The 26120-nt window shown below is 41.1% G+C and overlaps 2 protein-coding genes across 5 annotated transcripts in view; both read right to left on the bottom strand.

Moving 5' to 3' along the window:
- The window catches only part of LOC109142824 (butyrophilin subfamily 3 member A2), a 49126-nt gene extending 39511 nt beyond the window's left edge, over window positions 1-9615 (bottom strand). Inside the window, exons 1-5 of one of the 3 annotated variants that reach the window (XM_027285144.1) lie at window positions 8739-9013; window positions 5762-6082; window positions 3001-3279; window positions 1074-1181; window positions 205-563 (exon numbers count right to left, since the gene is read on the bottom strand). In XM_027285144.1, the coding sequence (XP_027140945.1) occupies window positions 1099-1181; window positions 3001-3279; window positions 5762-6082; window positions 8739-8805 (750 nt within the window). In that variant the 5' untranslated portion in view covers window positions 8806-9013 and the 3' untranslated portion in view covers window positions 205-563; window positions 1074-1098. Of the gene's footprint in view, window positions 1-204; window positions 564-1073; window positions 1182-3000; window positions 3280-5761; window positions 6083-8738 lie in introns of those variants that run through there. The other 2 variants (XM_027285147.1, XM_027285133.1) reach the window with 2 other exon arrangements.
- A 4882-nt stretch (window positions 9616-14497) lies between these two features.
- LOC109142822 (leucine-rich repeats and immunoglobulin-like domains protein 2) overlaps window positions 14498-26120 on the bottom strand; it is a 12781-nt gene continuing 1158 nt past the window's right edge. The window contains exons 1-7 of one of the 2 annotated variants that reach the window (XM_027286815.1): window positions 21259-21348; window positions 19672-20010; window positions 19199-19441; window positions 17986-18252; window positions 17385-17660; window positions 16268-16363; window positions 14498-15010 (exon numbers count right to left, since the gene is read on the bottom strand). In XM_027286815.1, the coding sequence (XP_027142616.1) occupies window positions 14865-15010; window positions 16268-16363; window positions 17385-17660; window positions 17986-18252; window positions 19199-19441; window positions 19672-20010; window positions 21259-21316 (1425 nt within the window). In that variant the 5' untranslated portion in view covers window positions 21317-21348 and the 3' untranslated portion in view covers window positions 14498-14864. Of the gene's footprint in view, window positions 15011-16267; window positions 16364-17384; window positions 17661-17985; window positions 18253-19198; window positions 19442-19671; window positions 20011-21258; window positions 21349-26120 lie in introns of those variants that run through there. The other variant, XM_027286818.1, reaches the window with a different exon arrangement.

Genomic DNA, 26120 nt, shown 5'->3' with positions numbered 1-26120 from the left:
CTTCCAGCAGTAAATCTTTCAACCTTTAAAGTTCATTGATGCTTTTCAGGTGTGTTCAAATGTGCAAATATACAAGGCAGAAGAGTCAGTGTTGCTGGCGGTATCTCATTAATCTAGCCTATCCAAGCTTTAGCAGAGTACACCCTGGAAAAGTCGCCCATAGAGACAAACAACCATTCACACACATTCACACCTTCAGGCTACTTAAAGTATTTAGAGTAGTAAAGTATTAAGTGCATTGGACTGTGAGGAAGCCGGACTCAGGCGCAGACATGGGGAGAACATGCAAACTCTACACAGAAAGGCCCAGCAGAGGACAGATAGGGAGGAAAGATAGAAATGAAACAAACAAAAACATTCAAACTAACACACAGAGTTCATCCACACAAAAGTCCTGATGTTTGTGAAGCCTGTTGAATCTTTGTTGAGCCTGATGTTCATTCAGGCTGCAGATTGTAAAGTAACGATGAAGCTACAGCATCAAGCAAGTGATTTAAGTGGTTCATCACTTTCAGAAGAACCTTTAGAAGAATCATCAGAAGTCTGTGTCTGCTGACAAGGACCTGCAGAAACAAAAGAAACGTTTAGATTAGATAAAGTCACTTTTCTATGACACAGAAATGATTTTGGTGGCTCAGACAAAAAGATCTGAATGTTTGTATCATCTTTAAAAGTCGGTTTTCAAAGTGGAGATGAACTGAAAAGTTGGTCTGAATAGTTTCAGTCTGACTCTTCTTTAAGAAGCTACAAAGCAGATGATGACAGCCAGAAAGAAATCATGTTCTGCTGTTTGGTTCAATGATAAACTGTGATTTGATTTTGTAATCATAAGCTCTTATTAGTTATTTATTCATTTATTTTAGGAAATCTAAATGATCAGTGATGATGATGTATTTATTTGAACCAATCAGAAGGAGAACCAGAGGCCTCATGAATAAACAAAGTCTCAGTGGATTTTTATGAATGTAAATACAAACATAATGAATCTTTGATCTGAGAAGATCAGAAATTAAATGATGTATTCTGTTGATGTCTGCACATTATGTTGATGTTGATGCATGACATAAACTTACCTTTATGCATTCTGATGCACTTGAACTAAGCTAGAACTGCAGCAAGTGAGAAAACTCCCAAGAAGACTGCAACAAGACTTCCTCTGTTGTCCACTTTGCCGTTTTTTTCTGAAACACAAAACAAAACCTGAGAAACTCTGAATGTACTCAAATCTAAGCTTATGATTAAACTGATGATATTTCACAAATGAAGTGCTATCAGTGTTCATTAGGGGTGGCACGGTACATGTATTCGTGTTGAACCGTCGCGGTACGGGGGTCACGGTTCGGTACGCGCAATTTCACGGAGAATACACGGTACAAAAGTTTGATGTTGAACTGAACGCGGAACTATCTTTTCACGAGGGAGTTCTTTCAGGACACATTTAACCTTGCACATGCAAACTCTGATAGCTCTTCGAACTCCGCCTTCAAATACAACCTCTGTAGGTTAGCTGTGGTTGTGAACAGGCCAACGCTGAGAATGGCGAGTGACTCGGGCACACAGGAGTTAGACGACCCACCTGCATCATTTAAGTCATTGGTGTGGGATCAGTGTTAATTTCGTCAGACGAGACCAGACAAAATAGTTCGTCAACGAGCCGTTTTCCCTCGACTAAGACGAGACGATGACGAGACGACACAACGTTCTAAAAACACTGAGGAAAAATGAGCCACTGTGCGTTTTTGTTGACGAATAAAAACTAGACTAAAATGTCACACAAGAAATAAAAACTGAACAAAAACGTCCTCCTTGTTTTCATCGACTATATAAGAAACAAAGCAGCATCCAGTCCTGCTGTCATGTGTTTGTGCCAGCACTTCTTTGACTGTAGCAACGTCACGGCCACACGTTTGAATCCTCTGGCTGCTCTCGAACCTGTGGCTGGAAACAAACAGCACGCAGGAGAAACACGGCGTACGGACAGACAGCGCAATCTAGAGCATGAAACGGACTTTAGACGTCAGATAGAATTCGACCCGAGCCCAGCCCGGCCCATTTTGATTGACAGCTTTGTAGAGCCCGAACCCGTTTGCAGCCAGACGTTATTAAAATGTGGCAGAACAGTCAAGAATGAGTCTGGCCTCCCCATTTGTGCTAAACACTAACAGTGATGGACTCATCTTAATTTGAACATTTTAGTTGATGCAACTGGCAGAAAAAAACAATTTATTTATATTGAAATTTAACAATTGCATGTAGAAGATGACAGAACATGTCATAATAGGGTGTACCTGCTGTTAGTAGATTAAAAAATGAAATCGAGTCATATTAAATGTGTATTGAAACAACAGACAAGACACTTAGCAAAGCTGCATTAAAGATGAATTCATTCAATTCAATTCAATCAAGACCTTTAATCAATGTGTTAGCTGTGGAACACAAGTGAACTGGAATTAATAAACAAAAAAATATTCCTGAAATAAATAGAAAGACTGTTTTGACTAAAATTTTGAGACTTTTAGTCGACTAAAATATGACGAACAAAAATGATTTGTGGAAGACTAAAAGTGACTCAGACTACGAATGAACTTTGAAACAAGACTAAACTAAAAAAATGGGTGACAATATTAGCACTGATACCAGCATATGGAAACTTTGTGTTCTTATTGTTTTACTTCAGGAATTTGCAGCTACCTCAGCTTGAGATTTGCACAATAAAAACTTTGAGGAGCCTTTTTGGTTATGTTATGTTTTTTTTCCTGCACTGTACCAAAAATGTACCGAACCGTGACTTTTGTGTACCGTGCCCCCCCCCCAGTGTTCATTTACCTGTTTTTATAATATGTGACTGTCCAACTCAAGAAAAATAAAGTTTAAAACTGAATTAGTTTTTTGTTAAAGTCCATGTAAAGTCAACTCTGAGTGTGTTATTCTGACTACAGCACACTGACCACAGACAGACACTAAACAAGTAAAAGTGTGTAATAAAGAAAGAAGTCTCACCACCGACACCCACGTTGATCTCAGCAAAAGTCTCATGGTGGATTTCCTTCTGCTTGGAGACACAGCGGAAGCGGTCGGTCTTGGTCAAAGTGGTGCTGAGGGTCACGGTGTAACGTTGTCCGCTTTCTAAGACCTTAGGCTCCTCAGCAGGAAGGACGTTTCCAGCACTGTCCTGGAACTCTACTTCAGGTTTTGGAAAAGCACCTCGAACAACACACTGCAGGTGGAGCCTGTTCCCTCTGAAATTAACCTGGTTGAAGTATGGCTTTGGAGAAGCTCCTGTTAACATAACAAATATAAAAGCTAGTTAAGGACAGCTACAGCTGTACAGATGTAATAATGGCACAGGTCACCTGACTCAAGTTAAGTTGGTAGCTACAAGTCTGTCACCCAGACACAAGAGGCTGCATCAGCTTCAAGTGATCAGTCAAAATGTTACTGTTGGAAGTTTCAGTGCTACAGCCTCAAAGGAAACAAATGTGGTGGACTGGCTGCATGTAGGCTGCTCATCAAGTCCATGACTTGGAAGTAAATAAAAGCTGGGAGTGCATTTATGTTTTCTGACATTTCATTTTTTGTAATATTTTCTAGAGATAAGATATGTACATGTGTGTGTGTGTGTGTGTGTGTGTTAGGGCTGCTCGATTATGGAAAAAATCAATATCACGATTATTCAAACGATTAATTTTGAGTTTCACAGCATTTATTCAGCATTTCTCTCTCTCTCAAAAAACACTTTGTTATTGATTCTTTATGCTAAATATTCAAATTGAAAATAAATCTTGGCTACAAATATGGACTTTACAGCTGTTTCGCAATGTATAAAGCATTAAATCAATAAAATAAATATACTTTATGGAACATTAAATAAGGCATAGAAAAACAAAATAAAACTAAATAAACTATGGATCCAGCTGCTCTGCAAATTCTCTGTATTTATAGAACAAAATAAATATAATAATAAGCATCAATAAGCATCTTCTTCAAACCTTCGACTGTATTAATGTTGCATATCTTTAGCTAAGAAATATCCCATGGCAGCTGTTAGGCCCCGTTTCCACGTACACGGGTATTTTAAAAAACGGAGACATTTCCCTTCGTTTGTATCTTTTACATGTAAACGTTGAATTCGCCTCTGAAAATGAATCGAGTTTTATGCAGCTGATGCCTAAAGTGCGCCCAGTGTTTACCTGTTGCTATGACGATCAGTACTCGAGTTGAGGGGGGATGGGGGGGGATGGCATCCCCCCTGTGGGGAAAAATAGTCAAAATCATCCCTCTTCTAAAATGGTCATCCCTTCTTATGTCAGCGGTTTTCAAAGTGCGAGGCGCGCCTCCCTTGGGGGGCGCCAGAGGACTTCAGGGGAGGCGCGGCGGGGGAAAAAATAAAAATGTATCTTACAAAGATATGTGTCTCATCACTGTGCGATGAAAACTCGGAGAGCTAGCCCCCAAAGAGTAGCAAAAATGGGGGCTAGATGGGATTTAGGATTTGCCATGTCTAGCAAGTCACCCTAAAATTGACTAGAATGCAGGAAATTGCATCTAAGAAATACAAAATTTCCTGGGGGAGGACCCCCAGACCCCCCTGCTGGAAAATAAGTTACATAAATGAAAAATTTCACCATCCCCCCTGGTTTCATTTTACAACTCGACTACTGATGACGATGATCATGGAGCAGCCGCCCAGAGGCTTGGCGTGGTTATGATGGCGCTCGATGGCGTATTTATGCAGGTTGATGTAAACGAAAACTTTTTTGAAAACGATGCCATGTGCACGATGTTATTTTGGAAATATTGGTTTCTCAACATACCCGGCTCTGTGTAAACGTAGCCTAATGTCTTGTGCCTCTGTGAACTTGTCGGATAAGGAGCCGCATTAAACAATGTGTCTGTGATCGATGACTGAGTTTGCGCTGACGTCTTGCTGGTTGTGGCACTGCCTTTGTCTTTTTGTTACTTTATTAATTCATCGTGAGTGACTTTGTGCTTTTGTTTGAGATGGTTGAATAAATTTGTAGTGTTACCAAGAGGAGCAGCTGTTGCCTTGTAGTAAATCTTGCACATTATGTGCTGCTGCTTCTCGTCGGATTCTTCTCATTCGCTTTCAATGTCACTCACTGTTGAACACCAAACGACACACCTCCTCCCTCTGCAGCTGTGTGAGGGAGTATGGGCTCTCCGGTTAGTCAGCGGGGCCACGTGAAATGGAATGTATTAATCGTTTAAACTCGATTATATGATTTTTGAGATCGTTTGACAACAAAATCGTGATCAAAATTCGATTAATTGCACAGCCCTAGTGTGTGTGTGTATCTATCTATATGGATATGGTGTGTATGTATGTTTGTATATTTATGTACATATGCGCACACACACATACAAACCTCAGAACAGGTTGTGAAAGACAGATAATAAAGAACATAACACAGGTCAAAGACAGGTGCACTTCACTTACCACACCCCTTCTTCTCTATTTGATTAGCCGCTTTGCTGCAAAGATCGAGACAAGCGAGAAAGAAGAAGACCCAAAGTCAGCCAACATTTATTTGTTAGAGCGTGCAGGAGCAGCAGCAGCTTCAGTCACCTCAGTTATTTCGATTAGAGGTTGATCAGTCAGCAGAAGCAGAGGCTCAGTGCTCACATGATGCAGAGACACTGAACATCATACAGAGCAGACAGAAGAAGAACATGTCCAGTGATTAAAGCTGGTTATGTGAAAAGAAAAGACCAAGAGAGGTAAAGGAGGACGAGCACTCACCAACAACAAGCTCAACGTGGAATCTTTCCTCTGGTACAAGTTGAGGAAAAACACAGATGTAGTTTCCACTGTCCTCTATTGTTGCATTTATGATGATGATGGAGGCGTTGCCGTTCTTCAGTTCATCCGTAAAATATGAAACTCGACCTCTGAACTTCTCGGCTCCGGTGCTAGTAACGCCTGACTGATACAAGAACACGTCCCTCTGACTGTCATTCTCCTTTATCCAGTTGAACGCTTTTAATTCGAGGTTCTCCTTGGTGCTGGGAGAACAGGGCAAGATGGCATCGCTGTCTTCTTGCACGACCACTTGGACGACACCTGAACCAGAGAGACAAAATATATTTGAATCATCATTATTTAACACGTAACTGTGACTGTTGAGCAGCGTCAGATTACATGAGCTGTACGGACAACTCATAAACAGACGTATGTATGGATATATATATATATATTATAAAAGTTGCATTTTCTTTTTAAAACACCTGTAAATAAAATGTATTTCTTGTTCCCTGGGATAGATCTGTTGTTTGTCATCATCATTTGTTGATAACTTGATGATAAAAAAATAGCAACAACCACAACAACAACAACAATAATCATCATCATCATCATAACAGCGCCATCTTGTCACTACGCAGAGAAATGAGTTGTTTAAACTCCGTCACTGAGAAACTGGAAGTTAAATGTTGGAATAAACTGACAGTGAAGCTCAACAAATGATCAGCTGTCAGTGTTTAAGGCGAATAAAGGAGAGGATGGAGACCGGACTGAGGCTGCTGCTGTGAAACCACAACACCACCATCATCATCATCATCATCATCATCAACTCCTCCTTCCTCTTTCACGTCAGTCTCCTTGTTGTTGCATGCTGCCCTCTGCTGGACTTTACTTCTTCCTTTTTAAACACATTCTTTTAATGAACCCAGTTCAAAGCAGAGATCTCATTATGAGTTTCCTCCCTTCTCCTGGTTCTTCCAGTTTTCTTTCCATTGATTGATTATTTCCTTCCTTATTAAACTTTTTCCTTCTGCTTTTGATCATTTTACTTTCATTCCCACCTCCTCTTTCTTTGCTTCCTGCTTTGTAGTTTGATCTGCTTCTTCGTTCCCACATGAACGTTGTTTCCCTCCCCTGCTGTATTAATCTGGATGTCTGGCTATCAGCTGCTTTCTCCTTATCCATAATGGCATTTCTCCTGCTCCAACATTTTTAATGTGGATTTACACCTGCTGCATGAGACACGTCTCTTTTTATAGCATTTTAACACTTCTCATATTTTTAATGAATTTCATAATGTACATACGAGCATTGAAGCAGTGCAGGATCATATTTGTTTTATGAGACACACTTTTTTTTATTTTTAATCAAATTTTAACCATTCTTCATATTTTATAAATAAACGTTTAACTCATTTAACACACACGTCTTATTTTGAAAACCAGAAGTGTCCACACCCTGCAGTAAGCTCGCGGTGACTTTCCCCAGTTGTATTTACCGTAAAGTCGGCAATAAGGGCGCACTGGAAAATATTGGAGCGGCTGACGTCACCGCATCAACCTGAAGCTGTTTGTTTATTTTATTACATTACATTACATTACATTATATTACATTACATTTAGCAGACGCTTTTATCCAAAGCGACTTACAGAGTAGGTCATACTTCTAATGCCCTAAATATTCACTAAAAATACAGCAAAAAGAATGGCAAAAAGTAATTTTATTGATTTTTAGTCAATATTTTGATTTAATAAATACATATTATGTCCATATAAAGTGTTTTTTCACAATGACCTCACCTGTAGTGGTTAGGGCATTAGAAGTATGACCTACTACAACAAAAAGAATGATAAAAAGTCATTTCATTGATTTTTAGTGAATATTTTTCATGACTAAATTCATATTGAAACGTGTAATTTGCTGATGGTCCCTAACATGGACCACGGTGAATGACGGTAGGTTGACAATGTGGAGTCGCTGTTTTCTCGTAAAACTTGAAATCTTGAGGATAGTTGACAGTAATCTTATAGTATATAAAAGTATGATGATTATGCTATAAACTACACTTTATAATTAAGCGGACACTGCCGTGGTCTCCGATTAAAAGCACAGATGAAACCCAATGTCAAGCCAATATCCAACAACGAGCCAACTTTACCCCGGTGACTAAAAGTGAAACTTATGTTCCGCAACACACTGCATCAGGTTCGTTCGTTTAAATACACTAAATACACTAAATACACTGCCGTACGCTACTTTGATATTATTATTAATATTATTATTATTATTATTATTATTATTATTATTATTATTATTATTATTAATAATAATAAGCTCAAGGTTAGACTGCTGCAGTGCACTTTATGTCTGCGTCTCCCAGTCTTCCCTCAGTCGACTTCATCTTGTGCAACACGCTGCTGCGCGTCTTTGAACCAACAGCAGCAGAGGTGCGCATGTCTCTCCTGGTCTGAACTCCCTTCCCTGGCTTCCTGTCCTTTATAGAAATGATTTCAAACTTGTAACTTTTGTTTTTGAAGCTCTTAACGGCCTCGCCCCTTCGTATTTATCGGAGCTTTTAACTGTCCGCGATCCTGGCAGAGCTCTGAGGTCTAAAGATCAACTTTTACTGGAAGTGTCCAGGTCGAAATATAAACACTGAGTCACCGAGACTTTTCCGTTACCGCACCCAGACTCTGGAATCCCCGTCAAGATGAGTCTTGTTTCTAACCTGGGCCTTTTTAAATCCAGGCTAAAAACCCATTTATTTATATTTATATTTATATTTAGGATGGCTTTGAACACCCAGTACTATGATGACACTTTCATCTTATTCGATTTTGTTGTATTTTATTGTTCTTTTTATTTATTATCTGCTGTAAAGCATTTTGGTACACCGAAAGGACTGTTGTAAAGGGCTGTATAAATAAAGTACATTATTATATTATTATTATTATTATTATTATTATGAGTTTCTTACCGGGTTCGTCTCCACGCGTTGATCCAGGCAGGAGAAGGAGGAGAAGGGTCAGAGCTGTCAGCGCCATCTTGTCACTACGCAGAGAAATGAGTTGTTTAAACTCCGTCACTGAGAAACTGGAAGTTAAATGTTGGAACAAACTGACAGTGAAGCTCAACAAATGATCAGCTGTCAGTGTTTAAGGCGAATAAAGGAGAGGATGGAGACCGGGCTGAGGCTGCTGCTGCTGCTGTGAACTGAAATGAACTTTCCTGGAGGACGTGACGTGACGTAACACCGTCCCATCTGATCTCGCGAACGCCCTTTGCAGTGACGTCACAGATCAGCTGCGTGCCTCAGCTGGGACGTTTAGTTTCCCATGTCAGGCTTATATGAATCTCAAAGTATGTGCAGTTTGACTACTGATGCTTGAAGCTTGCTTAGAATACTGTTGAGACTGAATGTGTTGTTTTGAACTGTGCTTTGTAATGATGACAGGATGTGGCGACAGCTCCTTGCTGTTAGATAAGCTCTGTGCAGACTGGTCATTATTGCATCACAGTTTGAAGCAAACAGGATGTGTGTCACTAGGCCTGTCTCTGAGAAAGGAGAAGTAGTAGTAGGTTGTGGAGTAAGTGGACGAAAAGTCCAAATTACAGATAAATCTAGGGAGTTGGTGTCGTGTCTCAAGGCTAGTCTTGAAACACAAGGGTTGAGAACTCGGGACCATAGCGTCCCATATCTCTCAACCGGCCAAAACCTAGATCAGGGTACCTGTGAGTTAGCTATAAGTAGCAACAAGACCAGAGTATAATCACTGTGAGCTGTCTAACGTCCTGACAGCAAGACCAGAACATAAGTCCTGTGAGTTCCAAGCACATCCCTGACTTAATAGAAAACACACACACACACACACACACACACGGGTAATGCATGAATGTTAAATGTGTATGAGTGTGTGGAAATGTATAATAATGTTTGAATTAAAATAGATATGTGTTAAATGGATCTGGGTAAGTATAAGGTCACACAGAGTATATTGCTTTTGAGTGTTGTGTAACTAGTATAAGTGTTTTGCAGGAGTTGCAGGTTCAAGGCCTACACACAGAGAGAGACGAGCAGATAAGCAGAGAAATAGGAGACTCCCGTTGGTTAGAACTGAAAGCAGACACAGAACATCTTACTATTGTGGATTATATTATCTGAAGTGCCTAATAATCATTTAAGGATATTAAACTGTGTGATTATGTTGAACTATTGCTTTTAAGAATGTTGTATAACCAGCAGAGTGTTTTTGCAGAAGTTGCAGTTTGTGTCTGAGTGCAAACTGTGGATTATGCAGTGTTATGATGTTTAATTATACTTTTATACATGTTTTATTATACTATGTGTACGCCAAAAGATGTGTGATGTTTGACAGCTATATACAACACAGTAATCATTAGAATTGTGCCTCAGGACTGCTATGAAAGTATAACTAACGTGCTTTGCAAAAGAGTTACAGAAAAGCAGGGCTTGTGGTCTGAACATACTGTGCAGGTTGGGGATGGCACCCAGCTACCAGCGAGAGCGAGGTCAGGATGCTCTCAAAGACAGTCATAGGGAGGGGTGAGATGAGAACAGAACAGAAGACTCAGGACCTGTTATCAAACTTTGCTATCATGCTAGAGTAAATCAGTTTTAATTGCACTCTGCCTGTGCACAAAAAGGCATAGCAACAGCTGACAAAAGATGATTGGTGACAACAAATGTACTTTCCCTCTCTGTGTGAATGAATAAAACCAGCCTAAACTGTAAACGGGCAGAACTCAGCTGGGTGTGATGGTGAACGGACTGCGGAGTCTGTCAAAGCTGTGTTCTCCCTCTTGCAACAGGTGAAACTGGAGTACTTGTCTTTGTCTTCTTTAAACTCAATATCTCTCTGCTCTACATCAGGTCTACAGAATTCGGGGTGGTTTGAATCACCACAACAAGTGCTAAAGGAAAGTGAGCTGAAGCAGCAGCACTGCCGGAAGCCAGTCTCTGGTGTAAACGTAAGGCAGTGGCCTGTTGAAGTAAGCCACCGAAATCTAGATTGAGGATTTATCTGTATAGTGTGTAGTACGAAGAGAAGACAGCAGCTGCGATATACCACAACACCTGGTTCCACTGGAGCCAGTGCACAGCAGCCGAGGAGCCACAGCGTTCCCTGAGCGAGATTCAGACGAATCTCCAAGAAAAGAGCACTGAGTCGACTCAGAAACAGATCCCACCAACAAAGGGGCAGAATAATCCCCTGGTGGCGATCCTAGGCTCCAGGGTAGTCTACCCCTGGAGTCCGAAGAAAGAAGATCATCAGAAGGGAGGAGGTGAAGCAGCGCTCCTCTCCTGCATGTGACGTGCCAAGTCACCAACCCGAAGACTGAAGCCTACAAGACACAAAAGGAGATCAGAAGAGGGACTGAAATTCTCCCAGAAATGGTGAAATATACATTCAATGCTTATATGAATCTTAAAGTATGTGCAGTTTGACTACTGATGCTTAAAGCTTGCTTAGAATACTGTTGAGACAAAATGTGTTGTTTTGAACTGTGCTTTGTAATGATGACAGGATGTGGCGACAGCTCCTTGCTGTTAGATAAGCTCTGTGCAGACTGGTCATTATTGCATCACAGTCTGAAGCAAACAGGATGTGAGTCACTAGGCCTGTCTCTGAGAAAGGAGAAGTAGTAGTAGGTGGGTCTGCTGGACTGTTTTCTGTGAACAGCAAAATACAAAAGTGCTGAGTGCTCTCTCTGTAGTCCACTAGGTCAGCAGAACTCGGGGTGGTTAGCATACCACAACACTGGTGACCTGAAACAAATGTGGAATATTAAACGTATCTTCTCTTTCTTATCGGGCCTCTGGAGGATTGACTGTTTGTTTTGTTGTTGGTTGAAATAAGGAAACCTAGAAGCCCCTAGTGGGAAACCTGGGAATAAAGTGAAAGAAAAAAACAGTTGTTTTGTGTTGTTGTTGTTTTGTGTTGTTGTTGTTTTTGTTGTTTTTGTATTGAACTGAAGAAGTGGACATTGTTTGTTGTTTTTCTGTTGTATGAATTATTTGGATTTATGCACCCTATGCTGGCACCCCAAAAAACAAACAACTAAAAATTGAAATAAAATAGTGACCCCCTGAAAACCGTCACAGTTGTTGTTCGCTGCCACCTTCAGGTCTAACAAAGGACTCCGTGTCCTCCTCTCTCTATATCTCTCACACTGAAGCATGTTCTTGATCTCAGCTTCCGCTCCACAGCTTGAAAGATTTTTAAGAAAAATATGGCAAATCTAAAAAGATATAAACAGTGTAAATATGGCAAATATAGCAGTGTAACTGTCCTAGAGACAGCTTTCATAGGATTGTTTACATTATTTCATGGTGTACAATTCATAGTTGATAAAGACATTAAAAAATGTAATGCATACGTTTGTTCAAAGGGTAATATTAAACATTAAAATGTACTGCTTTAAAATGTTATGTTAGATATTTAGAGCCTCATTCGTACGGTTATTAATACAGAGAGTAACCGCTCACATGATCAAAGCTTGTGGCATTGTGTGACGAGAGAAACCTGCAGCCCATTGTAACGTTTATTCTGCATGTGGAGGCGCTCACAGAAGATATATTTCAGTTAGCTATATTGTGTATGATATGAAGGTTTATGTGTTTTAGTATGTTTCAGTGATTTCATCTGAGTTCAGCGTCCTGACGGCCTGGTGGATAAAATGATCTCAGTCTGCTGGATCTCGCCCGGAGGCTCCTCATTCTCCTCAGGGCAGAGCAGAGCAGGAGGCTGAAGGAACAGTGGGTGGGATTGGTGGAGTCACCCACAATGCTGAGAGCTTTGCAGACCAGGCTTGTGTTGTAGATGTCCTGGAGGGAGGGAAGGGGGTCACCGATGATCCTCTCAGCTGCTCAGCTGCTCTCATGATGTGCTGCAGGGTCCTCCAGCAGGATGCAGTGCAGCCTCTGTACCACACAGTGATGCAGCTGGTCAGGATGCTCTCGGTGGTTCTACAGTAGAAGATGCACATGGTGGACACTTGTGCTCTGGCTCCTCTCAGTCTGCGGAGGAAGTAGAGGCGCTGCTGAGCTTTCCTGGCCAGTGATGCGGTGTTGCTCCTCCAGGAGAGGCCCTCAGTGAGGTGCACACCCAGGGTACGGTCCAGAAGTTAAAAAAATTAGCTCCTAAGTCCTTTCCTAACCATTTTTCCTTGACCTCGATAGAAAACATCACGAGGTCAAGGAAAGATGTGAAGGAGAGGTCATGGAGTTAGGAAAAGACGACCGCGGTGTTCAGAGAATCCGACCGCACTTCCAATTAGACTCCGTCATTATGCGACGGCGAATGTTATTGATGTGACCTGTGGTAAAACTACAAAGTTCAGAAGATGGACTACAAAACGCTCATCTGAGATACTTCCTACATATTCCCCGTGCACTCTTAGCATGTAGTTTAAATGCAGGAAATATAAAGATGGACAACCCAGTGAAAAATGTAACTTCATCATCAATGTCAGAATTCAAATAATAAATTAATATTGTCTACCTACCCACTAAATAAAAACTGAAGACAAGTGACATAAAATAACTTATAAATACAATATATATATAGACAAAGCAGACATTTTGTGGCACAGGCGTTCAATATATATATAGACAAAGCAGACATTTTGTGGCACAGGCGTTACCAGGGCGACAGGAGGATGGCTTGATGAAGAGGGATGAGATGAAGAGGAGGTCACCGTTGATGGCCCAAGATTTGCAGGGATGGGATTCAGATATCTCAATCTGAAGAGAGCAGAGCGACTGACATTAGGAGAGTATTACTGTTATTATGATTATTAAATAGGCAGTTAAATTAATGTGATAAATACTAGTACCAACTAGTTTTAGTGTAAGAATAGTAAACGTTACATTTTATTTTTGTCTGTTTGTGGCGCCCCTGGATGGGCCGCCTACTGTACCACTGGCATACCCATGAATAGATTAGATTAGATAAACTCACGGACTGCTTCGTGGACCTGGCATTATTTTATATCTAAACAGTTTCTCGTGAATTATGAGAAACAGTCATAACATGATGTCAGAGTAAGAAAGGGAGGCTTTCTGTCATCCAACTCACCTGAAGACAGACCAGCTCCAGAAGAAACACCTGGATATGAACGGAGGACGATGCTAAACTGCTAAAAACATGCAATGATGGACCTTCAGCATGTCCGAATAAACCGACAGTGAAGCTCTCGAGCACTTGTACAAGACAATAAATCATAAAGTATTCAGTATTTAACACGAATAACTGACTCTGTGGACAGCTAACTCTACTGTCATAACATGGAGTGAGGAGGCGTGTGGCTACATTCCCATTCCGCTGTCAGAATCATTTATTGTGCTGACCTTTGTTTGTTTGTCCTAATCAGCCAAGAGCGCGTATCACTGCTTAACTGTTAAACTAGTGAATCATAATTTTAATGTAATGTCTACTCACGTTCGTTTCTTTCGCCTCATCCAACCCTCCCAGATCCACAATTCTTCTCACCATCTTCCTTTTCTCGCAGTGGATGGGACTACTTTATGCATGATCAAATGATATGGATGAATATGAAAACATGAAGCATTTTAAGATCAATGATGGAATCATTAAACAAATATCCAGCAGCTGAAAATCTATTTGTGTCAAAACATCGAAGAGTTTTAAGTCAAAACAACGTATTAATCAGAAGACAAACATGAGATGACTTGTTTTCATTGATTCCCTGGATTTTATTTCAGTCCGTTGAATTCAATGTGACACCGTGAATTCATACAAGCAGGGTCAAAGTGCAGCGTTTACATTTACAAACGGGAAGAGCCTGAAGCATCTTTACAATCAAGTCTTCAAGACCAGCTCAAAGTCCAACACACCTCAGAAATAATCAACAGAAACATTCCTGTACACATGAAAATAAATAGATGGAGAATACATATTAATGAATCAGTTACAAACTCAAACACATACAAATCAAATGCAGCTTTGAAGCTCTGATATAAAAACCATGTTTGTCAAACTCTCTGAATCTTTGTTGAGGCTCTGTCAGTCGTTGGTCATTCAGGAGGCTGTAGACTGTAATGTTGTTGAACTGTTTCAGGTTACTCACCACCACAATCACAGTCACCACCTCCTCCATCTCCACAATCACCACCACCTCCAAAATCCCAATCAAGACCTCCTCCCCAATCCCAATAACCACCTAGTCCATCACCCCATTCACCACCACTCCAATCCGATGAACCATCTGCAAAAAAAAAAAAAAAAAAGTATATATTAAATAGAGTCAACTTTTCTATGATTGTTGTTGAAGATTGAACCAGAGGAAGTTTGTTACTTTTGGAGATAATGAAACATAGAAATAAGGAAGTTTGTTACTTTTGGAGATAATGAAACATAGAAATAATGCAGAGTTTGAAAGTGAAAAAACACTAAAACTAACATAAAATTAGACAGACAGACATCTTGAGTGACTTATCATTAGACTTGCTTGGCTTCGGACAATGGTCTAAATAAAAAAGGAAATGACATATAACATGAACTTTCCTATAACACCCACATGACAGGTTCAAGTGGGTCAGTGAAGAAAGAAGAAAGCCAACAGAGGGAGAGGAAGAGTCTTTCTGACACCGTCAATTTGACACAAAATACCTGAAATAGAAATTAGATTTGTGAAACTTGTTGAATCTTGACTCTGTAGGCTGCAGAGTGTAATGTTGCTGAGTCGTCTCATATTGAAATGTGGATTTGGCAGAATCAACTCTGTATCTCTAAACCAGGGGTCCCCAAACTTTTTTTCAGTGCGGGCCACATCAACTTGTCTTTCTGTGATGGGGGACCGGGGTCAGTCTATAACCGGAACTGATATCAGTCCCACCAGGATTTCGTGGCCTTTCTTGAAATAGTTGCGGCCTAAAATCCCTGATGTTGCATGAGGTTTTCAAAAAAATTGCGGTGAAAGTTGCTTTTTACATTTTTGTTGTGGGAGGAAGTGAAAGTTGCGATAAGTTGTGATTCGACAGTTGCGGAGAGGGCGCAGCGAGCACTAAGTCCACGGCCCCGGGAAGTGGCGAGGTCCAGGCAGGAGGGCGCTGTAAAGCTCGCGGCCGGAGCCGTGAGCCACCTTCGCCCCCCGAGCCTTTCCAAGCCGATGTCGGAATACACCATTGTGTGAGGGGATGAAAATTAGCTAGTACTGTAAACAGTTCGTAAATAAGGTAGATTTTAATTAGAATGCCAAGCTTAGTCATTAAGTGTGGATATTTTATAACAGGAAAATGCAATTTTGAGAAACAGGCCATGTTTAGAGGGATTGTTTGGGATCGTTAAGTGAGCCGCTCCAATTGTTTAGGTGGGCCGGATGTGGCCCGCGGGCCGTAGTTTGGAGACCCCTGCTCTAAACAATAACTGATCAAGCTTCACAAACATCTCCTGTAAGGCTGCAGAGTTTATATTTACACAGTGCAGAGTGTATAAATTCATACAAGACATGATTTAAACTTACGTCCAAAGTTTATCTTCATACTCCATACAATGTAACCGAGAAGGATGTTAACAAGAAGGACTGGAGGAAATAGTATAACAAATAATATAGTTTTCCCTGAAACAGAAGAGAAAAGTGAATGTGACACTCAGAATGTAAGTGCAGATCATACAGAGCAGACTGAACATCAGAGCTGACACAAAGAAGAACTAAAGGTGTTCCTGCTCCTGAAATCTGAACTTGTTAGCAGATAAAAACACCACTGGGATGAATCTCAGCAGGAACAGTGATGTTAGCTCTGATCTTACAGACACTTTCCTCCTGCTCGGCTGCACAGCTGAGAGCTTTGCTTGTGCTTTTGGTCGCAGTAGTGAGGAGGGTGATGTTGTAGCATCGTCCTGTTTCTGAGACGTGCTGCTCATCAGCAGGAAGAAGGTTTGAATCCCCGTCCTCCACCTCCACTTCAGGCTCTTTACATGTGACTTGTGCTAAACTCCTGCTGTGCCTGAGATCTGCAAATGTGCAGCCCAGGTCCTGTACACGCTGAGTCGAGGCTGTGACGGACTCTGGATCACGTTCTGTCATCACACCTTTATTTTATGATGCTTGTTGTTACAGCTCGTATTCATGAGCTTTGTTAAAGGAAAATATTACACATGCAGCTCAACAGTTTAGAGGAACTTGTACTTTTGACTCCACAGCATTTATCACACATTGATGGTTACTCGTTATTTTGATCCTGTGCTGGATGTTTGTAAAATCATGCATAAAATATTAGAAATTCTTTTGCCATTTTACGTTAATTTGTCGTTACACCGTTTTCTTCTTTTCCCCTGCAGCACTAAAGTGTGACATGAACTGATTAACTGTCATTAAAGGGTCAAGTTGTGACTAATTTCTAAATATCTTCCTGGGCTTTTGTAAAATATTTACTGAATCAGAATAACTGGTTAGTATTAACTGGTTGCCAGGCAGTATTTTATATATTGCCAGACCACACTCACCTTCTTCTCTCTGTACTTTATTCTAATCTGCACCGCCCCGAGCTCATTCACTGTCAGTTAGTCTGAACACATTCAAATGTTTGAAAGATAAAACATTATATATGCACACACACATGCACACACAAACCACTCACAGCCAAAAGAAACATGGCAGGCAGAAGAAATCCTATGGTTGATGTACTTCTGTGTGGCTACACAGGAGAAGCAGCCCCGCTTGATCACAGTCATGTCGAGAGTGATGTATAAACGACCTCCTCTCTTTGTGACCTGTGGCTCCTCAGCAGGAAGTTTGTTTCCATCACTGTCCTGCCAATGAACTTCAAGATCTGGAACGCCATGAGCTTCACACTGCAGCCATGTCCAGACAACTCCTTGTTCAAGTATCCTGACACGCGGCGTTGGAGCTGCCCCTGTGAATAAAGTATAAACAACAGATGATGAAGGACAATTAGAGCATTAGAAATGTGTGAGGATATGTCCTTTAACATCCACATAAAGCACCTTTGTAACAGCTCAGGCACATCCTGTCTCAAAACATGCAGAAAGCTAGTCCATGCATTTGTTGCTTCTAGATTGGATTACTGCAACTCTGAGTTATCAGGCTGCCCCAAAAAGTCTGTCAGGACTTTGCAGTTGATCCAGAACACTGCAGCACGTGTACTGATACATGCTCATTCACTTTGTGTTCAATCTGAACACACTGAAATGTTTGGAAAATAAAAATACGCTACCAACCATCAATATACATGCCGATGTCAGCAAAATTCACGTAGTTGCTGTTGTTTTCCTTGACTACACAGAGGAAGTGGCCGGTGTTGTTCACAGTCGTGTTGAGAGTAATGTATTCACGGCCTGGTCGTTCTGAGACCCGGTGCTCCTCAGCAGGAAGGATGTTTCCAGCACTGTCCTGCCACTTTACTTCAAGTTGTGCAGGGCCATTAGTTTCACACTGCAGACGTGCCGATATATTCGTTGGACTGTCTATCCAGGCAATAGTGTCGTCTGTGAACAAAGTATAAACGACAAATGATAAAGGAGAATTTCAGCATTATAAATAGGGCTGGGTATCGATTCAAATTCCAAGAATCGATACGATTCCGATTCTCAAGACTGAGAATCGATTATCATAATCCAATCCGATCTCGATTCGCGTTTGTGTTATTAAAACCATTTTTTCATTCGCCTGAAGCCCCCGTGTTTAACAATGTAATACGGGCGCATATCTTTGCAAATGTAACCCAAATGTAGCCGTAGTGTAGTTTAAACACGGTGCATGCCTGTTTCAATTCAATGACGCGACTAGTGGGGTTAAAGTTCACTGCAAATCGATTCAGAATCGGAAAAACGATTTTTTCAACACAGGTCTAATTATAAATGCAATATAATATTGACACTTCCTTTTTCGTCGGCAGCTGACATAATCGCTCTGTTGCTCGCACCTCACGTTATACGGTGTTAAGTTGACTGACTCGCTGAGGGGCTGCAAACTCTCACGACTGTGACTTTTATCATTTCAATAAAATCATGAATGTAGCCTGACGGTTCTTCAGTGCCTGTATTATATTTATACTTTACCAATAATCACAATCCAAATCAAACAACCAATATACTCCGACTTTCAACCCGTTCTCCACAACTCTCAATAATCAACTTTCTTTTATACACATTCCCATTGTCACACAGATATAGGACCCCTCACTGTACTTGTCTTGAGTCAGTCACAGAGTTCCACAAGGTTCTGTGCTTGGACCACTTCTATATGTTTCCTTTATGGAAAATGATTAGGAATCACTCCATTAACTTTCATTGTTATGCAGATGACACCCAATTACATTTATCAATCAAGCCAAATTAAACTCTTAAGTTGAGCCTGCTGCTGTGGACCTGCTTGATGCCTGTCACTGCAAATACAATTGTCATTATTACTACTACTTGAAATATCACTCACCATGGCTATGCACATAGATCTGAGCAGAAATCACAGGGTCGATGAGCTTCTGCATGATCACACAGTGGAAGTGGCCGTACACAGTCGTGTTGATTGTGATGTTTACACGATATCCATCTAAGGTTTGATGCTCATCAACAGGAAGTGGTTTTCCATCGCTGTCCTCCTGTGTTACTGAAAAATCTCTAACGCCTTTAGCCATACACGTTTCCTGTGCAAAGGCAAACATTTCTGGTTCTGGATCTGTGAACAACAGATGAGAAATTTGTTGAAATTGTGTCTTGGTATCAAAGAGAAGGTTATAAAAGATTTCACTGAGTGTAGACTAAATATTAGTAACAACTTTCAGTATCTCAACACACAATGAAAGTGCTACAAACTGCAGCCTCCAGAATGACAATCTGACTCTGAAACAGTTTGAATGTATGTAGGCTGTAATGTGTTTTTTATTGCGGGACTCATAAACCAATCACCTGGGTAAATGAGCAAAGCGCTCAAAACATAGAGCGTAATGCTGACTGCTCTGATCGACTGAAGACGTGGAAAATCACAGGTGTAGTCTCCGCTGTCAACTTTCCTTATCCTGTTGATCTTTACGGAGGCGTTGCCGTGTCTCAGTTCTTCTTGAAAATGTGAGACGCGACCTATGAACCATCCGTCTTGACCTGTGTGGTTGTTGTTGTGATGAATCCCTGCATCATATGAGAACACCTCCATCCGTCCTTTCTTCCATTCAAACAGCTCAGACTCAATGTTGCCATTGAGGGAACAGGGTAAAATCACATCACTGCCTTCTTCCACGACCACTCTCTCTGAAAGATAAAAACATGTATCAGTGAAGACAGACACTTCAACTTGTGATAGATCAGCTAACTTTTCGTGTGTGGTATATTTCCTTATAAGCATTTTGTAGTATTTCATTGGTCTCTCCTAAGGTTAAAGTTGAATGTGCATGTGTGTGTAGTATATTCAGTGATGATGCAGTTGAAGATGTTTGAAGAGAAAGTCTGCCGACACCGTCTTAGTTGCATGACAAGTTTATTACAACAAGTTCAGCATCGTAGCAAGTAAAACGTTACTTGGAGAGCTCCTGGCCGAATGATGAGAGACTCTCCCGACCTATGTAGGACAAGCCCTTATATAGGTAGTTTGTGCCCCCCATGACATACAATTAAAATTGCTCACGGCAAAACATACAATGAAGTCACTTAAGTCAAAGGAACAGATAGACAAAAGAAATTCATTTCCCAGGAAAGACCACCTGAATGCTTAACCTTTGACCTGACTCCTTATCAATGCATCTAAAGAAGTCTTTGTTTCATCTAAACATCTAGCAGCAGACTAATAACCTCTGACCTAGGAATGGTCAAGATAACATCCCATGACTAGGCAAGTATCTTCTAATGAACCACATGTCTATAACATCAGCAGAAGGCAATGACCTCTCTCTGAGTGAAGACTGAACCTCTCTTGGGCAGAAGGTTCTGCCGAACTTTTTGCCATCTCTCTCTGAGAGGTTCAACAGATGTGGCAAAGTAAATCATGAAAGACAACAATTCCTTAAAAGGACAGAATGTTTGTTTGGGTTTCCCTGTGGGTATAAAAGCAAGCACATATTGGACCACACCGCACACGACCAGAGCCACATCTTCAGCCCCACAGCTACAAGTGAACTTTTTCCCAGCAGCTGTTTGACATGACACAGTAGGACCAGCTCAGGTGTAAGGCTCAGTTCCATTTAGTGCAGCAGTGACTTCCACTGTGCCAACATGCACCACGGACAGCAACACACACACACCTGAATTAACCAAACTTAATTAGTATCATTGATAACACCTGAGTTCACCCTACTACTCATGCCAAAGTGGCTGCTGTGAAAAAGGTCTGTTACTTCCAACCTACACCTGAGACCTTGATAAAAGCACAGCAGCACATACTAAGACGGACAGTAATATTCCATTTAGTAACTCTAACTTCAAATTCTTCAAGATTATTAAAAGCAAAAAACATGTTTAAAAAAACCGATAATTATTATTATTATTTATAGTATTTTTTCTTACCTTCTCCAAGTGTTTGAGGCAGCAGACAGAGACACAAGAACAGAGCCGAGAGCTGCATGTTGTCCGGCAGAGACCCTGAACTGAACGTCCGTCAGCTCGAACATTTCAAGTTCAATAAAGTGAACCTTTGTCTGTTCGGCTGCCAGACCGTGGTCGGGAGACGCCGTCCCCTGGGAACACGCACACTCTAACCTACACCTGTACAGGTGTTTTCAAAACTTACCTGCCGCTCACACCTTACGCACCACCACTCCTCTGGTAACACGACCCTCGCTGTGGATGGAAAGTTTTAAGAAACGTCAACGTGCAATACACACAGTCCTCCATGTCACTCAGCTCACTTAAGAGGATTCAGTGTAAACCAGTAAATTTCCATCGCTGGTGAGGCAGCAGCACAAAGTTCAGCTTTCAGCAGTTCTTTGGTGTCGTGTCACATGACGGTGGACAGAAACAAACCCTGAGGAAGGCATTAATAACACCCATTATACAAGCAATGGCATATTCTGAACTCTGAATGGACTATTAGGAACTTAACTACCCTCACTGTGGGAAACAAACATCAACGTGCATGTCACACAGACACACAGTCCTCAGTCACTCAGCTCACTTTAAGAGGATTCAGTGTGATTAGTAAAGTGGCTCACGCTGAATGTTATGTAACCGGTGTCTCCAGGTAAGTGGAACCGATAACTAATTTAGTTAATTACGACTTAAAACTGGGCAATATCAGAACTCTAGGTACGACTACGGAGCCTCAAGTAATAAAAGGTCAGCAGAGAACAAAGAACACAAAACAGGTCAGTTAATATGTATAATAATATATATACAAATCATAAACAATCATTTACACTCCTTGAGTGCACAGCGCTCGATAATGGCCCAAAAATAAAAATTTCAAAACCGTCCCTCAGCAGAATTTAAAGAAAATAAAGCTGCTTCCTTGAGTCCATGAAAGTTTGTGATGTGTGTGTGTGTATGTTAAAGTGTGTATGTTCTCTTCACTACCCGAGCAGGTTTACGTGTGATCTTATCTGGGATGGTGACGGGTCCAAAGATGCCACGGCGGGCCACACCAGGCTCTTGGTCCGGTCACTGCTGACTTCAGGTTCAGGTTCAGAAGATCTCTCATCAAAAAAACAATCTATGCATACATACAGAACGCATTAGTCGTTATTATTGCCTCATTTCTTAAGATATTACTTAATATCTTAAGTAATGTGATGGTATCTGTTTACACATCACACTGTCGTTCTGCTGTCTGTTTGAATTCCCTTCAGCTGTTTGTGAGCTCACACCTGGACAGGTTAAATGTGCATACATGTGACTGTTGAACAAAGATTTCTGCCAACTGACAAAACTAGTTTGATCCAGAAACACGATCTGTGTGGAGTGAGTAGAAGAGGAAGCAGCAAATGATCTGACATGACACTGAAATGAGTTACAGTGTGAAAGCTCACTTGTCAAACAAAACTTGGCTCCCATGCTACATCTGTGTGAAAGGGTGTTTGTTCTGCTGTGGGAATGGTGTTTATGTGTCTTTGTGCAGCCTGAAAAAGTCTCTATAATAATGGTAATACGCAGTATGCTCCGCATACTGTCGTTATCATTATTACTTTAATCTTCATGTAACCTTTGCACCATTATGTCACGGCTATCTGCACTTTATCTGTTTTACTGTTATCTGCAAATATAAATTATAATGCCTTAATACCTCCACCTATTTATGCTGTCAGTCCACCAGTCACTTTATTGTCATACCTGCTATGCAACTTTTTACAGACAGTAGCTCATATTAGTAATTGTACAGTCTATGTTAATTCTTGTACTTAGTAGTTTTTGCTATAGTGGTATATATATATATATATATATATATAATATATATATAGTGGTATAGTGGTAGTTGTTGTGGTGGTTTTGTTGTGCATGTCTCTACTGTTTATTTATGTGTGCACACTATGGGGAGGCTTGTAATCTCATTGTACTTGTATAATGACAAAAAGGCATTCTATTCTATTCTATAATAATGTGAAAAGATGAACGGCATATACGCTTTGAATTGCAGTTTTGTCAAGCAGCTGAACAAAAGACAACAGTTAAATCATTCAACAGGCAGAAAACATCTGGACTGACATAAACTCACTGCAGCCTACAAATTATGGCTGATCCTCGTCAGGTCCTGATGGGTCTTGCTGACCTGTTGTTCTCTCTCTGAGTGGAAGGTCTTGTGTCCTTATTTGATAAAGACAGATGTGGCAAAGTCAGCTATGAAAGACAACAACAGATGCTGGTTCCATAACGGGGCATTCACAGAGCGTTAGTTTCTTTGTCTGTGGGTAAAAAGGGATTAGGAATCAGAGGTTTTTTGGATCAGAAGATGTTTCTCAAACTCACTTGTTTCTTTGAATAAAGTCCTAATTATTCCACCATCCACATCTGCAGTTATGATGACAGCAGATACAGGCACCGCTCAGACAGAAACCCCAGGGAGGGAAAGGACTGGAAAAACACCTGCAGGTGTAACTGCTCCCAAAGGTGTGTGTCTGTGATACAAGTGTATCAGGAGGAGGCTGACATCACATCACATCACCTAATACTGATCTGTGCTGACGAACAGTTTGTAATCAGAAGTAATGTAATCAGAAACAAACACATGTGTACAGCTGAACATATTTAGCACACACACTCTGAAACTGGAGGCAACACGTGACTAAAAAATCTGTAATGTTGCTTTAAACTTTCTTTGTTTCCATGTTGTTGTTGTTTAGCTTTAAGATATTAATAATAATCAAATGTTTTATAAATAGTTTTTTTTGAATAGAGGTACATTAGATGATATGTATATATATACACAGCTTTAATGTCAGTGTAAAGATGAAGTCAGTCAGTCATCTGAGGATGTTTTTCTGCAGAGTTGATGAGTCACAGTTAGTGTGTGTGCAGATGATGCCTTTACTTTGAGAGGCTCAGCACCGGAAGTGATGCTGTGGTTGCACCTTGTATAAAGTGTGTGAATGGAACAGTGTGTGACAGAGCGGTGTGTGTGTCGGGATGGGTCCGCTGTGTCCTCCTCCCTCTAAGAAGTGTGCTGATGGGTTCATCCTCAGAGGACTTGTTCACACATGGAGCTTCTTCCTCTCGTGTGTCTCTGTCTCCTGAGCTGCTCTGGAACAACGTCCGCTGATCCAGCCGGTCAGTAAACTCATCATCTCTCTGAACTCAACTGTACTTTGATTGATTTCAAATGTGTGCAGGGCTCTGGAAACAGGTTGGACAGGTAGATAACACCTGCAGCTGTCACATTAAGATCATCAGCACAGTGTGATGCATCCTAATATTAGCACACATCCAATACTGATTCATCGATTAACAGCATCTTCTGCGTTACAGCCCGATGATCGATTCAGTCAGGAGCTGCCACACCTCGAGCTGCTTTATAGTGCGACATGATGATGTGACGTCATCGCTGCTGCAGGTGTGCGTGCGCGTGCACGGTGTCCATCCTGCAGACGCTCCTCTGTTTCCGAGAAACTCTTGATGAGCTGTGACTCTCTGATGCTCTGATCAACAGAATATAGTGGACTCAGATCAGATGAACTGTTTCTCTGATGTCTGACCCTGTGTGAGCTTTGCTTCCTAAGAAGTCACACCTGAGTTCATGTTTGTCAGGTGCTCATAAATGCTGATAACAGGTCATCAGAACGTGTTCTCATTAACAACTTAATGAGCTGATAACATGTCAGTGTTGAGAAAGACTCTGACTACAGAAACTATCAGGCAGCTTTAACAGCCACAGTTCTGCAGAAATGAAACCCACAGCATCCGTTTGTATGTCAGCTCTTATCGTCCATCAGACCATGTGGCTCTGCTCTTCTCTGAGGTCAGAGAAACTTACATTAGTTTTATATTTGAGGAATGTAAAAAAACTTCATCACTATCATAGAATCAGATTCAGATCATGACGTGTTTGAATTAAGATGATTTGTCAGGTATGAAACTTGTTTACATGCTGCTCTTTCTTCACCCAGTCGAGAGCTGCTTTTAGATTTGTGCAGCACTCTTCTTCTCTGCAGCTTTTTTTTAAGGCGGCATCTCTCCAGTTCTGCACACGGCTCAACACCCGCCCTTATTATAGCAGTGTAGGCGTCTGTTAATGACAAATGTCTGATCGATGAGTGAGTCAATCAGCACACCTTGGTAAGAACAGACCTGGATGGTTTAGAGAAGTTGACTTAGAAAATATACTGAAGTGAAAAGTGGCCCAGTGTAGCTCATACTTCAAGATGAGAGTGTGTGTGTGGTGTGGTGTGAGTGTGTGTCCTATATAACTCTGTTGAAGTGAATGTTGCAGCATGAAGCTTCAGTGTCTCTTCCTCCTCAAACATCATAAAGAAACTTCAGATGATTTGTATTTGCACATTCTGTTCAACAGTGAGGAGGCACAGCTGGTTGTGTCAGTAAGATGTCATCAGAAGAGTTTCTTGGAAATAGTGTAGGAACACACACACACACACACACACACACACACACACACACACACACACACACGAGAAGTACAACTACTTAACCAGATTTGCATCCTAGTTGAAAAAAACGAAGTAATTATGTCTGAAGAAATAGAGGAGAGGTGTGGATACTGCAGCATGCAAGCCACTACTTACATAGTACACACACACACACAACACACACACACACACACCCACACACACACACAACACACACACACAACACACACACAATGGAGAGAGAAGAGTGTTGCACAAATCTAACAGCAAGCTGTAATACCTGTTTGTGTGGTTGTGCATGAGATGAGGAGACCCTGGGCCTCGTGCTGCAACATCCACTTCAGTTCCTCTAAAAAAAAT

Source organism: Larimichthys crocea, chromosome I (genome assembly GCF_000972845.2).
Source record: "Larimichthys crocea isolate SSNF chromosome I, L_crocea_2.0, whole genome shotgun sequence".
NCBI lineage: Eukaryota > Metazoa > Chordata > Actinopteri > Sciaenidae > Larimichthys > Larimichthys crocea.
The sequence above is the reverse complement of the archived record's forward strand: the minus strand, read 5'-3'. Positions and strand labels throughout refer to the sequence as shown.